The 16,091-nt window shown below is 30.9% G+C and overlaps 1 protein-coding gene across 1 annotated transcript; it reads left to right on the plus strand.

Annotated features, from left to right (window-relative positions):
- The first annotated feature begins 5,289 nt into the window (after positions 1–5,289).
- Positions 5,290–15,541, plus strand: LOC100162973 (alpha-tocopherol transfer protein). Its single transcript, XM_001946582.3, has 7 exons — positions 5,290–5,811; positions 9,125–9,216; positions 10,619–10,775; positions 12,391–12,584; positions 13,764–13,874; positions 14,049–14,199; positions 14,624–15,541. The coding sequence occupies exons 1-7, from the start codon at positions 5,592–5,594 to the stop codon at positions 14,650–14,652; spliced, it is 954 nt and encodes a 317-aa protein (XP_001946617.2). The 5' UTR covers positions 5,290–5,591; the 3' UTR covers positions 14,653–15,541.
- The last annotated feature ends 550 nt before the right edge of the window (positions 15,542–16,091 follow it).

The raw sequence follows: 16,091 nt of genomic DNA on the forward strand, positions 1-16,091 counted from the left end.
CACTCAATTTTAACTACTTCAGTCAATTGTCAAGATGGGAAACGTTTCAAAAATGTAATATGTTATACATTGCCAAATATATTATCATATATTCTTTTGATAATATTGAAAAAAAAATATTATGTATAATATATAAAATATTATATTAATATAATAAATATATTATAATATAATAATATATATATTTTATAATATTTTTAACCTAAACATTTAACTGCAAGAATTAAGCCAATATAAATATTAAATACATAATATAATAATATATTATTCAGTAAATTGTAATGGTTTATATATATTATGACCTCCTATAATCATAACATATTATGTACCATATTATTATACCTACCAATCACGCGTAATACATAATATACCGAATTCAAATGTCAAAAATGTAAATTCTACAATTTAAGTCATTAATTTCATGGCTGAGATACACGATAATAGCTCTCAAAGCCCAAATAAAAGCTTTGACTTGTTCTATACTGTATTTCACATGAATATTGCATATTATACAATATTTAAAAAAAAAGGATGTGTGTAGTTTCTGCTGATAAATAATATCTGTTCAATTTTTATAAAAAAATTCAATGGGAATAATTATTAATAATAATATTTTGCTCGAGAGTTATAAGAATGATATATTATATTATTATATATATTTCATATTTAATTATTTTCAAATTAGTTAATAATAATATTAACGTCACAGTGTAATAATTCAACGTTTTTAGTAATTATAATATTATACGTTCAATGAGATTTTATTGGTATAGGACAATAAATAATTTCCAATCGTTCCTATTCAAAAAGAACATGTCGTAAGACATTTAATATCTATGTGAAATATAAATGAAAAAAAAACATCGAATGATGCATTATGCGGAAGTATTTATTTGTTAGGTACATTTAAAAATAAATATATAACATTAAAAAAAAAAAAATTGTGCATTTTGTTGCTTCCGTTGATCTCGTGTATAACGAAGCAATAACAGCGTTTGTGTACTCCTAATATTGTGAGCCCCCTGCAGAGTTAACGTTAAAATATTTACGAGTACACCTTTTATGAAGACAGTAGTTCATAATGATTTAAAAAACGGATATGCACTTTAAATATTTACAATCTCGTTTGAAATTCAAGTGTTGAAAAAAAATCCGTAAGAGCATTCAGTTGTTCGTTTCCTTTGTGAATTGAACAATGCGGGAGGGGGGTCAAATGGTTGGTAATATGAATTTAGGTCTAATGATTTTAGTGGAGCAAAAACTAATTTTATCATATCTGACGAGTTGGATATTATAGCTGACGACTATGATAATAAATAATAATAATTCACTGCAATGCTGTATTATGTTAATAATTAATGTGATTTTTTTTTGTATCTATTATTTAGTATTTTATGTGATAAAACGACTTGATTAATATCGAAAATAATAATAATTTTAAATGTAGTCTTGTTTTATGTTATTTATCTGGAGATGACGCACTAAATTATTTAAAATGTGTTTACTATTATACCTGCAATAGCATAATACATAATAATAAGACGAATTTTATAGTACCTACTTAGGTTTTGATGAGTTTCTGCCATTTAGTTTTTGTTGGGTAGCATTTTTCTCTTGCAATGTTTTAAATGTATTTTTAGATTACTATTATTAAGATAGTTGTTTGGACTATTCAAACACGAAAAATAAATAATATGGTTTAAAAATTACTTTCTTATTTACAACACCGTGTAAGTAATTATTATTCAAACACGTTTTTGTTATTTTGCACTAAATTGAACTTTATTAATATTATTGTAAATATCGAATACTTTACCTACCTACCTACTGATAAATATATACAGATATAGGTAGGTACAAAGGTGGGAAAGTTAATGAAAGTAATTAATTCAAGTTAAGTTAAGGTAAAAGAACACAATATCGATAAGTTAGAAATTAACAGTTAACAAATCATTCAATTCAACTTAATAAGTTAAAAGCTAATATCTAAAAACTATTAATTAAAATCAGTTTAAAAAAAGTTAGAAAACGGTTTTTAATAAATTAGTATGCGGGTCACATACAAATTGACTGCATTCTTTCTAATTTCTTAAACTATTATAATCTTTATTATTATAAGCTTGTATCATAATGTACAGTGTATGCTGTATATACATTTTTCACTTTACATGGTTATTAAATATTTTAACTATACATATCTCAATTAATAATTTAACAAATAAAATTTTAAGATCATATACTATATTATACCTATCTAATCTACTAAAATATATCTATATACGAAATTATTTTAACAAAAAAAATAACAGAAGTGTTTGTATTATTATATTATTAGATGATTTTTATTTTCATATAAATATAATAATAATTACGTATAAATCCATAAAAACGAACGATTTACTAGACGTATTATTTTTAAATCAACTGAGAAAATCTAAGTTATTTGAATTGTTAATTAAACTAGTTAAGTTCATAAGTTGATTAGAAAATTCATCAACTAGTTAGATAAGTTAAACAAATTAATTAGTTAATGCCCACCTTTGTATATATATATATTGCAGTGGCGTATTTGAGTAAAATTTTTTGAGGGTAGGAGTTGGGAAATTATTTGATTAGATTTAGATCTAATTTTTAATATCAATTACTAATAATTATAGCAATAGTTCCTACATTCTAATTTTAAGACTATTTAAGATGTTTAATGTTTATTAAATGTATTGTATTTTTAAGAGAGTTACTATTATGCTATGCTATATTCATGATAGTTTAAAAAAATCACCAGGGTGAAAATGCCCCTGTTTCTCGTGTCAAAATTCATATACGTCACTGATATTTAATTACAATTATTCAACTTTTTTTATTCACTAGAATTTCTAATTAAATATTAGGTTAATAAGGGTATATAATATAGATTTTATTGAAACTAAATTACAGGTGGGTAGAACGGAAAAAAATATAATTTTTAGTTAAGTACTTTACTTAAAATAAACATATAGATAAAAAGTAGAATAGTATCAGATCGGTTTTGCATCGTCAATAGGTTTACAATATCCATCGAAAGGGTAATATCGAGTTTTAAAAAATCGACTCTGAAATCGGTAACGGCACCACGTACGGAACTTTTAAGCAAGACTTAGAACCTTCATAGTTTTTTTTTTTTTTGGTTTCTATGTGTGTTTTAAAAATTTAACCTTTTAAAAATGTAAAAAAAAAAATGCGTTTCTGCCTTTAAGTAAATACCTATCAACTTGTATTAAAAGGCACGCAATTGAATTTTAAAGTATTAATAAAATAATCAAAGTGATAAATTATATAAGTAATAAAGCAAACAAACAGTTATCGTAGAAGCACTAATATGCAATTTGTACCAAATATTGGAAGAAAAAAACCTTTCCACCGCGTGCTAATCAATACTTTTTTAATATTTGTTTTCAAACATATTAAAACGACCTAACGACCTACTAAAAATATTATATAATATCTATGAATATATAATTTTGTTTCAAAGGTTTAATATGATAAAATCCATGAAATAAAATATTAAAATCAGATTTTATTGAAACCGTAAAAAGAGCGCTTGGAAACCTATCGCGGGACCGGTTTCGATTTCAGTATAGGTGGTACACTAATAGAAAAGTTTAATTTTAAAGGTTCCGACCGGGTTCCAAGTTTTCTGGAGAGGATTTTAGTTTTGAGAACAAGTACTTTTAATTGGCACGCAATTCATTTTTAAAGTCAGAATAAAATAAGCAAAGTGACAAGTGATATAAATTTAAAAATAAATAAACAGTTGTTATCATATAGAAGCAAGTATTTACTAATGCAATTTGTACTAAATAATGTGAGAATAAACCTTTTCACTGCGTGCTAGTTAACACTTTTCTAATAACTGTTTTCTAATATTGTAATACGACACAAAGACCTATTAACAATTTGATATAATAATATCTATAGCTTTAAAATTTTGTTTCAAAAGTATTTATATAATAAAATCCGTAAAATAAAATATTAAAATCAGAGTCTATAGAAACCGTAAAAATGAGAACTGTGGGAAACTTATCGCTGGAGTGATTTTATTTCAGAATACACTAGCTATAGTTGGTAAGTTGAATTTTAAGGGTTCCAAATTTTCCGTAGAGGATTTTGGTTTTAAAGAACATGTACTTACCAACTGGTGATAAAAGACACGCAATTGATTTTTAAAGTGCGAATACTCAAAGTGATCATTTATTGATAAAAATCCAACAAACAATTATCATAGAATTGGTACTTATGCAAATTGTAAATCGTTTTGATTTCAGAATAGATCACTATTATAATATTATTATTGTTGAAAAGTCGACTATTAAGGGTATCGAGTTTTTCCATAGAGGATCTTACGAGAACATTTACTTTCAATTGCGCTGCGTTTGAACACTTTGAAGATAATATTATTATGTTATTCGATCGCAGAGACGACCGTTTGCGTCCGACGTTGGGTGCCTCTAGAAAACGCACCGCGAAGTGCAGGTCACGTTCGGTGCACAAGTCGGACGAAATCCGATTTTCGTCCCAACCGAATTATTATTATTATTATTGTTTACAACGAGCCGCCGCGCACAACGGCTGCAGCGCATAGGTGCCTATAATATCAATCGCGCAAACAACAAATGACACAATAACTCGGTGGGTGTAAAGAGCAAAGTCCTAAAAAATTCGTATTATAATATTATTGTGCACTGTTTTGCTGGGATGCGCTTGTTATCTCCTATTGGTGATGGTTATTATAACGTAGTAATAATAATAATAATAATAATAATAATAATAATAATAATAATAATAATAATAATAATAATAATAATAATAATAATAATAATAGTAATAGTAATAGTAATAGTAATAATAATAGTAATAATAATAGTAATAATAATAATAATAATAATAATAATAATAATGATTATTGTCTTATGTTATTTTATGGTTATTATTTTCTATTCTCATATACTTTGGTATTATGCACAATATCGATATTAAATACATATAAACAAATAAATAAACTAATCAATAACGAAACATCGGATAAGAAAAAAAGAAAAAGAAAAAAGTAAAGATAGAACAAAACCAATACAATAAATCCAAAAAATAAAAATTAAAAACTGTCGAAATCGGACAAAGACCGATGTACGTTTTGAACTGTGCTGAAGACGAGGCGCGCACATTCATGACGCGTGAACCGCCCGATATGATGCTGCCGAGATAAGGACCGCGACCGTGGTGGTGGTATCGGCAGACGCGCGCGCCGTGTGTCTGGTGGCGGGGTTCCGGGCTGGTATTTAAATTAGCGGCAATCGTATCGGAAATCAGTCAGAAACCTGAAGGATCAGTGTAATCAGTTCAGGTGTACTGTGCTAACGAGTATAATAACAATATACGCTGCAACGGTGTCGCAAAACTCGTCCCAATTCGTATATATACTATCCTTTCGTGCTTTCGAAGTTCAGTAGTAGTTCCGGCGGTGCACTACTCAGTCGCCGACTTCCTAAGTATCTCGACAGAGATAACGTTCACATCGACACCACAACGCGCTTTGCCGAAGTCCTGTCTACAGTTTAATGGTCGGTAACGCAAAATCTACAATGCTGAAAGCCAGTTTGTCGTCGAAGAGGTTGTCGTTGGACGATTGCAGGAAGCCGTCCATGAAGATGATCAACGCTTTCGGTCTGGACACGTCGCCGCTGTGCCCAGACACTTGCTTACTGGCTGAGCGTGAACTCCGCGAGACCCCGGAACAGGTGCAGAAGTCGTTGGCCGAACTCAGAGAGTTGCTCAAAGGTAAGTCAAAGACGACGACCACCATCCCCGAAGCGATTAAGGGTCGGGGTAGGAAACGATGATAGATTCGCGGTTTTTTCGACTATAGCCATAGATGCTATAATCATAAAGATACCTAACACCCAACAGTTTTTAGATTTCGAGCGAAGAGTGTATTTATTTTACACTGACTTGTGTTTTTATTTTAGCTTTTTATTTTGTGCCTGAAGATACCTTTTCCAGTATAAATAATGCTCTCCGATCATAGACTCCGGGGGAGATTTACAATAACAAATTTGGATCTAGTTGATACTATTGGGAGGTCAAAATTGAAAATTCTCATTGCTTTTTAAAATAATGGAGGAGAAATATAAACATTTGTTAAAAATTATTTCGTTATTATATTAATATAACTTTTTAGTACTCTTGGTTACCAAAAATGTTTACCACATTCGCTCAGAATCGTTTTTTATCGTATACAATGATTCATAATTGAACACGAATTTAACACGTCCATTACAGTGGTCCTAGAGGTAACTCGAAACCTACAATAATTAGAGTAGTACAGCAAAGTGCAGTTACCTATTTGGCAGTTTTATTTTTTTTAAATAATTTTTCATTGTTACTCCGCAAAAACCTTCGTCGTTTTACACATGGTCGTCTCACATCATAATGAATGAGTGTTTCCCCTAAAATTTCCCCTAAAAATCTCCTAAATGTTTACTAGACGTTAAAGTGAGACGATAATATGATATTAATAATATTAAATCACAATAAATTATTTGAGACAACCGTGATAAAAAAAAAATGTTTCTTTCCGGCGTATTTAACGACGCGACTTTGTGCAGTGTTTGCTCGCAACACACTTTGTATGTGGATAAATGTTGATTTATTCCGACAATCGCGTGTTTGCACATTGATTGGAAACGAAATCGACCCAGTCACACAATTTATTATAATAACTACGAGTTCAAAATATTGTTACTATTATTGCGATGAAGGCTGACACATCTTCGTCTTTGTTTCGTCAAAATTATTATGGGGCACAAATCAACGGTTTCGCAATAGGCTCGGCGAATATAATAAATTAGTATAATCCCACTGTTTGAAAATTGTATTACCGGGTTCGGTCACAAAAACGATCGTTTGAGTATGGATGGTGGGTTTTCGTTTTTCAAAAAGCCAATCCTTACAAAACATTATATTATAATATTATTGACAACTCCGCTTTTGTTTCCTATATTATCTATTTATTTAAAATAGTCCAAACGTCCGAATCGGGTACTTTATTTCGTATACATTATAATATTATTATCTGTGTGCATATCATAATAATTACGTAGTACGTATTACATCATCATTAAATTCCGTTTTAATTAAACCGATGAATGACCACCACCTGTACACCTGGCTATTACCATTTCAAATTGGAAGCCACATATATACGTATGATACGTTTGCTAAGTTCCAAAACCTCGGGTGCCATGCGAATATCGGCGACGCGTCATACCGAATTGACGGTGTACATTTATTATGTAGACTTATACTTAGATGTCAAAATCACTATTTTTTTGAATTTGTAAATAATAATAATATTATAATATATTATGCTCCCCTCACATTTTTTACCATCATCCGTACAACTGTAACTTATTGAAATAAAACACGATCATAATGGGTAGGTCAGGCTTGCAAGTATGAAAACTCGTGTTTCTGTTGACACTCAACGGGGTAGTAGGTACACAGTTACAACATATTATTATTATTTTATTTTATTGATCAATTTGCTTTAACAACAAAGTTTATTAGAGTATAAACTTGTTTTATTTTTAATTACAATCTCTATTTCTTTAAATGTATTACTATATTAGTTTATATAATTCTAAATGTCATAAAAATGTTATTACTTTGTAAGTTGCTTCTATTTGGGGTTCTAGAATTTCGTCAACATATTATTATTATTGATATTAACGGAAGTCGTATACAATAGACGAGTATCTAAAAAAACAAGGTGGACATAATGCACTGTTATTCTCGTTATACCAATCGGGAATCGTAGAATATCTCTCTAAAATATAGATACAAATATATTGTATAGTACGACACTTCGACGATAGATATGGACAATCACTCTGTACATTTGACTCTTCTGCTGAAATAATTAAATTATTTCCTTATCTCATATACTTAGGCCACGGGTTTATTATATATTTAACTAAACATAATATTATAATCTAATGATATGATACATTATTGTATTTTTATTTATTGACGTACCGCGCGCTAAAACCGTTTCAATCGCTGGCCGAATAGATGATAAATATTTTGTTGCACAATCGTTTTTGAAGGACACCATTACAGACATTGAAAATAAAAAAATTTAAATACAAAAAAAAAAAAAATGAAAAAAACAAAATTTTGTGATAATAAAACCCATCAGCAAATAATAACAGTTCGTATATTATGAGATCTACAACTCTATAGTTTGGACTTATAATTATCCTTGAAACGTATGAAAACTAGCATAAGAATAATAATAATAATTATGCATTCGTGCACGTTTTTAGCATGTGCGATAAAATTTATATAATGTTAAAAATCAAATATAAGTAATACCATTATCGTGCGCATCCCAAATGACTATTGCTCCGATCGTAGAAATAATCTCAGCACAGATCGCACGCTATCATCTCTTAAGCTGACGAGTCAATCGTATATAATATAACAGTGTAATAGCACAGGTAGTCTAATGTACGACCTGTGATATATTATTCTATAGCAAAACCATATATGCGCATCGTCTACACTCTATACGAAAATTATTAATATATTAATGACTCGAGTTTAATATGTATAATTATTGTTAACACTCCGAGCGTGGCCAAATTGGACCTAACCAAAATTATTTCTAATATAACAGAGAAATTACATAATAATGTTAGTCTTATTACAAAACGCCACGACGAACTCTACAATGGTAGAGCAATCTATAGTCTCCGGGTAGCCTTATTTTTTGTACGATGCGCAATACCTACGAATATAATAATACCCACCCCAATACACACACACGCACAATATGACTATAACATATAATATATTATTTGTATGTAAAGAACAATACATCATGGTCGTTCCGTTGACCTCTCATTATGGTTCTTAAGATAAATTGAAAATAAATCAATTACTTATAATATTTGATCGATAAATCAGTGTACCTATTATTGTTTTATAATATCAATATTGATATTTTATTCGAATGGCACCATAATAATATCGGCTTATACTTGCAAACGATAACAATTATTATTGTGATCGTGATATGTTTTATTTACAGAGAAGAATACGATGTCGTACAAGGACACCGACGAATACTTGATGATATTCTTGAGACCGACCCATTTCTACGCCCAGAGTGCATACGATCTGGTAAGCAAGCCCACGACTTACTTATTATTATTTTATTACCTATAATATCAATGCGATAACTACCTAAATATCGATATCGATCATCGCGAATGTCACGGCGGGTCAACAATCTGATCTAATTAGTCTGTTTACGTCTGCAGTGTGGTTCTCACGGGCACTAAAATGTCAACACCCCGGGCTAATAATAATTACGTCATTTTTATTGACATTGTCGTGCATATTAGATCACAGTCCTGCAGTGTATTGTGTACTATCAATTGTTTATATCATAAGAAAATATTATAATCGGTTTTGGTCACACACGCTCGCACGCGATATAATAATAATAATATTATTATCATGTGTGCGACAATAATAATAATAATAATAATAATTCGTAATAATCGTAATAATAATATTATATTCACACGGTTCGTCGGAACATGAACCATAATTATTCCAACAGGTAGGTATACCACGACTGCCGATTATACCGCAATTTTGTACTCTCGAAAACGATTTCATTTGTCATCCGACTACGTTTTGCACAGCCGAGAAAATTTTACCACACGAATCGTCACTGTTCCGCTTTAAATTTGCAGCCACCGACCTATATTATAACATTGTGAACTTCTAAGGCATTTCGTATATTTTCGCGGGTTAAATGCAAATTTTACATTTCGCTCACTCACGAGAATAATATTATCTTATTTGTAAAGCGTTTCGATAAAAATCGATCCACGCTCTGTCTACATCATCTAACACGTGGCTATTCGTTATTATATATTTTTTATTAATAATAATATATTAGTCGTAGGTACTTTTCGATAATATGTTAATAAACAACGAGATTGCGAATTCGTTTGCCCGCCGATCTATATAATATATGTAATTATTCGAGAGAAGACTGAAAACTATATAATTAATTATTAAATATTTCGCTATCAAACACCAATTACGCGTCTTAATTACACTACACCTGCAGGAGGACGGTCGGCTAAAAATTGATTATCGGTGTAATTGGACGCCTGTTAAGTACATAATGTTAATATGTGCGGCATAAACCTAAAGAACAAAGATAATACACGTGGTAGTTAATTATTAAACGAAATCGCAATGATCGTGTTCGATAAATTTTGCATGACCTGTGATGATTACACACTCATTTATAACGAACCAATTTTCGTGTACTTTTTTACTTAGTCAACACGTTGAGCATATTATTATCATTAGATTTAGTGTAACAGCAGGGTCCTATAGGTATATCTATTTTACAACATTTTCGTACCGATATAATATTAATATTTTTATTTTGCAAAATAACGATATAATATTATTATAACGACGATTCGAATAAAACGCAAAATTGTATTAATACAATACCACATTGTAATTTATATGCTTTTGGCGATGTGTCGTATAGATGAAACGTTTGGCCACGTTCAAAGATAAAAATCAGAAAATCGTCGGCAACCCTTTGCCTAGAGAAGAGAAGACATTGTTCACAGAGAACAACGTTGTCAATGTGCTCGTCGACAGAGATCAAAAGAACAGGAGAGTCTTAATCCTAAACATGGGATGTAAGTATATATTAATTAAATAATATGTTTAGATATTATATTATATTTACAAATTGTACAAACATACATCGTGTTACGTGGTATTCGCAAAGAAGGCACTTCTACATCGTCGCTACAATTTTATTATTACTTACGGCTTAGATGGAAAGTCGTAATTTTATAATAATATTGTTTCGCGTCGTATTCATCTGAACTACGACAACGACAGCCATGCCTCACATAATATTTTCCAATAATATATAGCTACTTAATTAAAAATAATATAATATACCTACGTTTTGCGTGTTCCATCGTATGGACAAATGGAGGGTGGAAAAAACTGAAAGAGATATTTAATAGTTCTCAGACGATTTCTCGCGAATCTCTTCAATACCCATTTAATATAACTTAAAATTATTATTATTTATTCGGAATTATTTAAAATATCATCTATAATTTCTTCTAAACGTTCTCTTTTCGCGTGGCGATCGCCTTTAACACCCACGCGTGTATTAAATGAGATTTGTCGACAAAACCTGTGACTACAGCTTGCGACTATTACTATACATTATAATCACCATTGACCCCTCAAAAAGATATCATATAATATGGATTTTCTCTGGAGCAGCGGTAAAATTATTGTACTCTGGACGATCTGCACGTGATAATATAATTTTTATTTACCCTCACCCCTTCGCAACGCTCCTTTGCACGGTGCCGATTGAAATTTGCGTTATTGATGATGATTGACATTCATAATAGACGATTTGGCTGGAAAGTTTAGATATTTATCACGCCTCCGTCGTACCGACGTATAGTCATGGTAACTATGCATTTTTCAAGACCCTCCGAGTAGACTACAGTCGATGTATACAACTGTAATAGTAATAATATTTGCTACTCGTGGTTTTCCGGTCGAACGTCATAATATTATTACTCGTGTTATTCTGTAACGGAGACAGCAATAAAATAAATTGTTATTGCGATAACCCTAAATAAATAAGTCATGTAGGTACTACTCGAGTAGGTACAAAAAAAATATGATAATATTTTAGCGATGTGATCGGTGTGGTTGCTCGGTGATTAGCGTCGTCGACCTCTCATCATCGCAAAACAAATATGTATAGGAATCTACTATATTATGTATGATAATCGTTGAACAATAATTATTGCAATCGTTCGTTTGTAGACTACAGTGCTGTGATATATATTTTGTCTCCGTAGGTGCCACTACGACATATAACTACAACTATATACAGTTGCCTTAGTATAATAATAGCTACCTATTTTATATTTGTCACGGACAGACTGAAAACTGTTTTTATCGCCATGTGCGTTGTTTTGTCATGAATGACCTATTCGTATATTATGTTCTATAATACCTACAAAGATATATTTTTTTTTACCTCGTTCGTATACTAATATTACTTCCTACTGTTATCTTAATTACCATCAAGTGTAATCATTGTTGTTGCAACGGACGATTTATTTTCAATCGTCATAAACAGTCTGACACGCTGCACTTGGGAGTTTCTGAAAACGTTATCCAAATAATTAGTTGTATTGATATTTTAAAAACCGGTACATATTTTTACGACGATATTGACATATTGACCTCGATCCTTAAATTGTTTAGCGGCTTGGGACCCGAAAAATCTTAACAGCGAACAGTTGTTCAAAGTTCTTTACCTGATCCAAGTCGCATCGTTGGTGGAAGAAGAAACTCAAGTCCGTGGCGTGGTCATCATCATCGACTTCCATGGGCTGTCCACCAAACAGGTCATGGCCATGTCACCATCGTTCGCAATGACATTGCTTCTTTACATCCAAGTAAGCTCGTTTGAAAAAATAAGTTATATTTATTTTACGGAAAGCAAACCACGTCGCAAATTTGAGCGCATAGAGGTGTAGGTACTTTGAAATCTATCGTTCTATCCCCGCCAAGTTCAAAGTCTACGACGTCTCGTCTGCAGAACAAAAAAAAAAATTCTAAATAATAATATTATAATAGTACTTATTCAATGGTGTTTGGACTCGATAATAATGTTTTGCCCCTGACATATTTTTAAAGGTCTTATACGCATCGGTCTATGCGTAATATGATATAATTTAGTGCGTCGTATATGTAGACTGTCTATTCGCAATAATCCGTGGGGTGAAACTATAATTATTGGCTACCGTGTTAAGTGAAACATCAAAAATATTTTCAGCCGACGTAACCCTCGGCGTACCTATATAAGAGATAGACAGTAGACACCAGAGATTAGTTTTTCTTAAATTATCCGATTTTCTGTGCGTGCGTTAAAAACAATAAATTACCGTTTTCAACACAGACGCACTTGTAATCATTATTATTATTATTATTATTTATTACGATATTGTTATAATAATAATAATGTGCTCTAATGTGAAAACACTGACGTGGTTACGTATAGGTTAAAGCTGGTATATCCTTAACGTGCATTCGCTTGTAGCATATTATATGGGTAATATAGAAATGCTTTATGGTCGAAAGTTCAATGCCACGATAGGGTTTTAACGTCAATCAACAATCATACTTCATTCGATTTAATATCAGATTTTTGGCGATAATATTTATCAATTAACTTAATTTATAATAAATAACGGACACAACATTATAATATTATAATTGTGTTTACGTCTACCAGCGTTTGAAATAAATAAATAAATAATAATAATAATAATAATAATGATGAACTTTAAATCTAATAGAACTGATTAAATTATTATGTTTTACAATCGCATTATATAGATCATAGATAAACAAAAGCGTATAAAAATGTAATTATTTATTTGTACTCGTAACTCAACGCTAAAATACGCAAAACTTAAAAGATTTTTATAGGTGTTTTTGTACAATAAATGCAGTACTGAAATAGGTACACTTAAAACTACAATCGTTGTTTGCATATAGTAATAATTGTCACTTAATAATTACATTAATGACTGTGTACTTAACATTTTTTTCGTTTTCGTATGAACGTACAGGAATCCATGCCACTCCGTATGAAGGAAGTGCACATTGTTCGTCAGCCGTTCTTGTTCAACATGGTGTGGCCGATGTTCAAACAATTTGTTGGAGACAAGCTCAAAAAACGTGTACGTATTACAATATTTGGCATTCACGTCATTATTTATAATATTTTAAGACTCGCAAGCGCACATTTTTGGCAATTTATCATCGTGTGTATGTGCGTGATATTAGGGCTAATGGATGATATCCGATAGCTGTGTTGCAAAACCTAATCGTTTGTTTTCTCTCGCGGTTTTCAGTTGTTTTTCCACGGTAACAAGATGTCGTCTCTGCACAAGCATTTGGACGCTAACATGCTCCCCGAAGACTATGGTGGCAAGAAACCCAAGTTGAACTACACAAGCGCCGATTGGTACCCTGTGATGCAGGACCTCCAGAGCCACATCGCAGGTTTGTGCCGATTCGTATTAATTATTCACTCCATTAGTGTCCAGGGATTACCAATTAGAAAAATTTTTATTTTTTTTCGAGGGGAGGGGCACTTTAAGAACTCTGGAAGTTTTCTGGGGGTAGGGGGTCATCAAATCGCAATGCCCCTACCAATTTTGATCCGAAGAGAGTAAAGTCAAATTCAAAAAATTACAATTACAATTACTTACGAAAAACTCATAATATTATTACAATATTCATTCCATCAAATCAAAAACAAACTTCTCGTCTGGGTGCCGGATAAAGCTTGTTTGACACTATGTTTGATCCACTGACCCAGCTACACTCTCGATAAACGAAGCATCGTGTAAATCACGAAAAGCTTCATCAGCTATTATATTATTATTATACGTTCTGTTATACTTACACGTGCATATGTTTACAGACTGGAATACGTATGGATTGAAAAAGTAATGACTACGGTAACTAATCGGAAACGGCTTATGAAAATGTTTGCGGTCACTTGGGCAGTAACTAAATACGATATTCTACATATTTATTGGAACTCATAGAATAATAATAATCATAATCAAAAAAGAAAAACTTTTCAACGGTAGTAAACATTATATGGGCCTAGATATAATGAGTTTTATAATATTATTATCATATTAAGTTTTAATAATGGTGTCACTATTAAGGGCAAGGTGTTTTAAGAATGGCACGGTTTTAATTCATTTGCGCGTTTTTTGCAAACCACAAACTAAGTTTTCACCTCGATGTTGTCATAATTTGTAATATTTATTTATTTAATAAACAAGAGCCATTATATTATAATATAATAATAATATATACATAAATATATATATTTATTCGGTGATGGATAAATAAATATGTTTATGATTTGATTATTACACGGGCTTTTAGTTGTGCATTTAAATACAAATGTAACGGTTAGTCGTCAATATATTATATAATAAATTACATTTCAGATATGAAATTGTTTCTTAATGGCTTTATGTCTTTTTATTTTTTTTTCCATTTTATACCTATTTTTTTTTTTTTTAATACTATCTCTTTTAAGAACACATATGTTACCTATAGTTGTTTTATAGAACCTTAGTATTTAAGTTGTATTTTATATTCATATAAATAGCTTTAGAATCAAACAGTTCGATGATTGGAAAGTGATATAAAAGTACTATTTTTGTATTCAATTATAATATGCTAAGTACAATATACTCGAATTGAAACATGTCGATATTAATTTATAGTGAATATATTATCAATAACTCTGCGGTTGTAAAAAATCTAAACCAGCTGTTATATTATTTTAAACGGAAATAAAAATCAATTAACGATACCACATTGTTGTACATATTTTATTCAATATTGCCATTACACTTATTAGTGTTGGGTGATATCCTTATAATAAATATTATTATTTTTATCATTATACGGATGTAAAGGAAATCAAACTAGAAACCGTTTCCCATCCACATTATTGTGTGCGGTGACTTTAAAATGTCGACTACCTCAGGGGCGGCTCCAGGGGGGCCCTAGGCCCCCCCCAACGCCCGTATTTATAAAAATATATATTGTTAAAATAAATACATATTAAATTATTATAATATTGTCATATGGACTATATGGGCTATAGAGGTATGACGGTGTATACGATGTACCTGCTGGGTAAATGGAATAAAAATAGACTACTTGAATTTGCGTTGTAAAAATGTTTGTTTTATTTTTGTTATAAGATTTTGTGAAATTATAACTTCCCCCCCCCCTAACCAAGGCTCTGGAGCCGCCCCTGGACTGCCTTGTGAATCAAATATGATACGCACGTTAAACTTTCAATTATTTCCTTAATATATTACTTATCCTACTTGCACATTTTGTCTTTGAGTGACATA

This window comes from Acyrthosiphon pisum, chromosome X (genome assembly GCF_005508785.2).
Source record: "Acyrthosiphon pisum isolate AL4f chromosome X, pea_aphid_22Mar2018_4r6ur, whole genome shotgun sequence".
In the NCBI taxonomy this organism is placed as follows: domain Eukaryota; kingdom Metazoa; phylum Arthropoda; class Insecta; order Hemiptera; family Aphididae; genus Acyrthosiphon; species Acyrthosiphon pisum.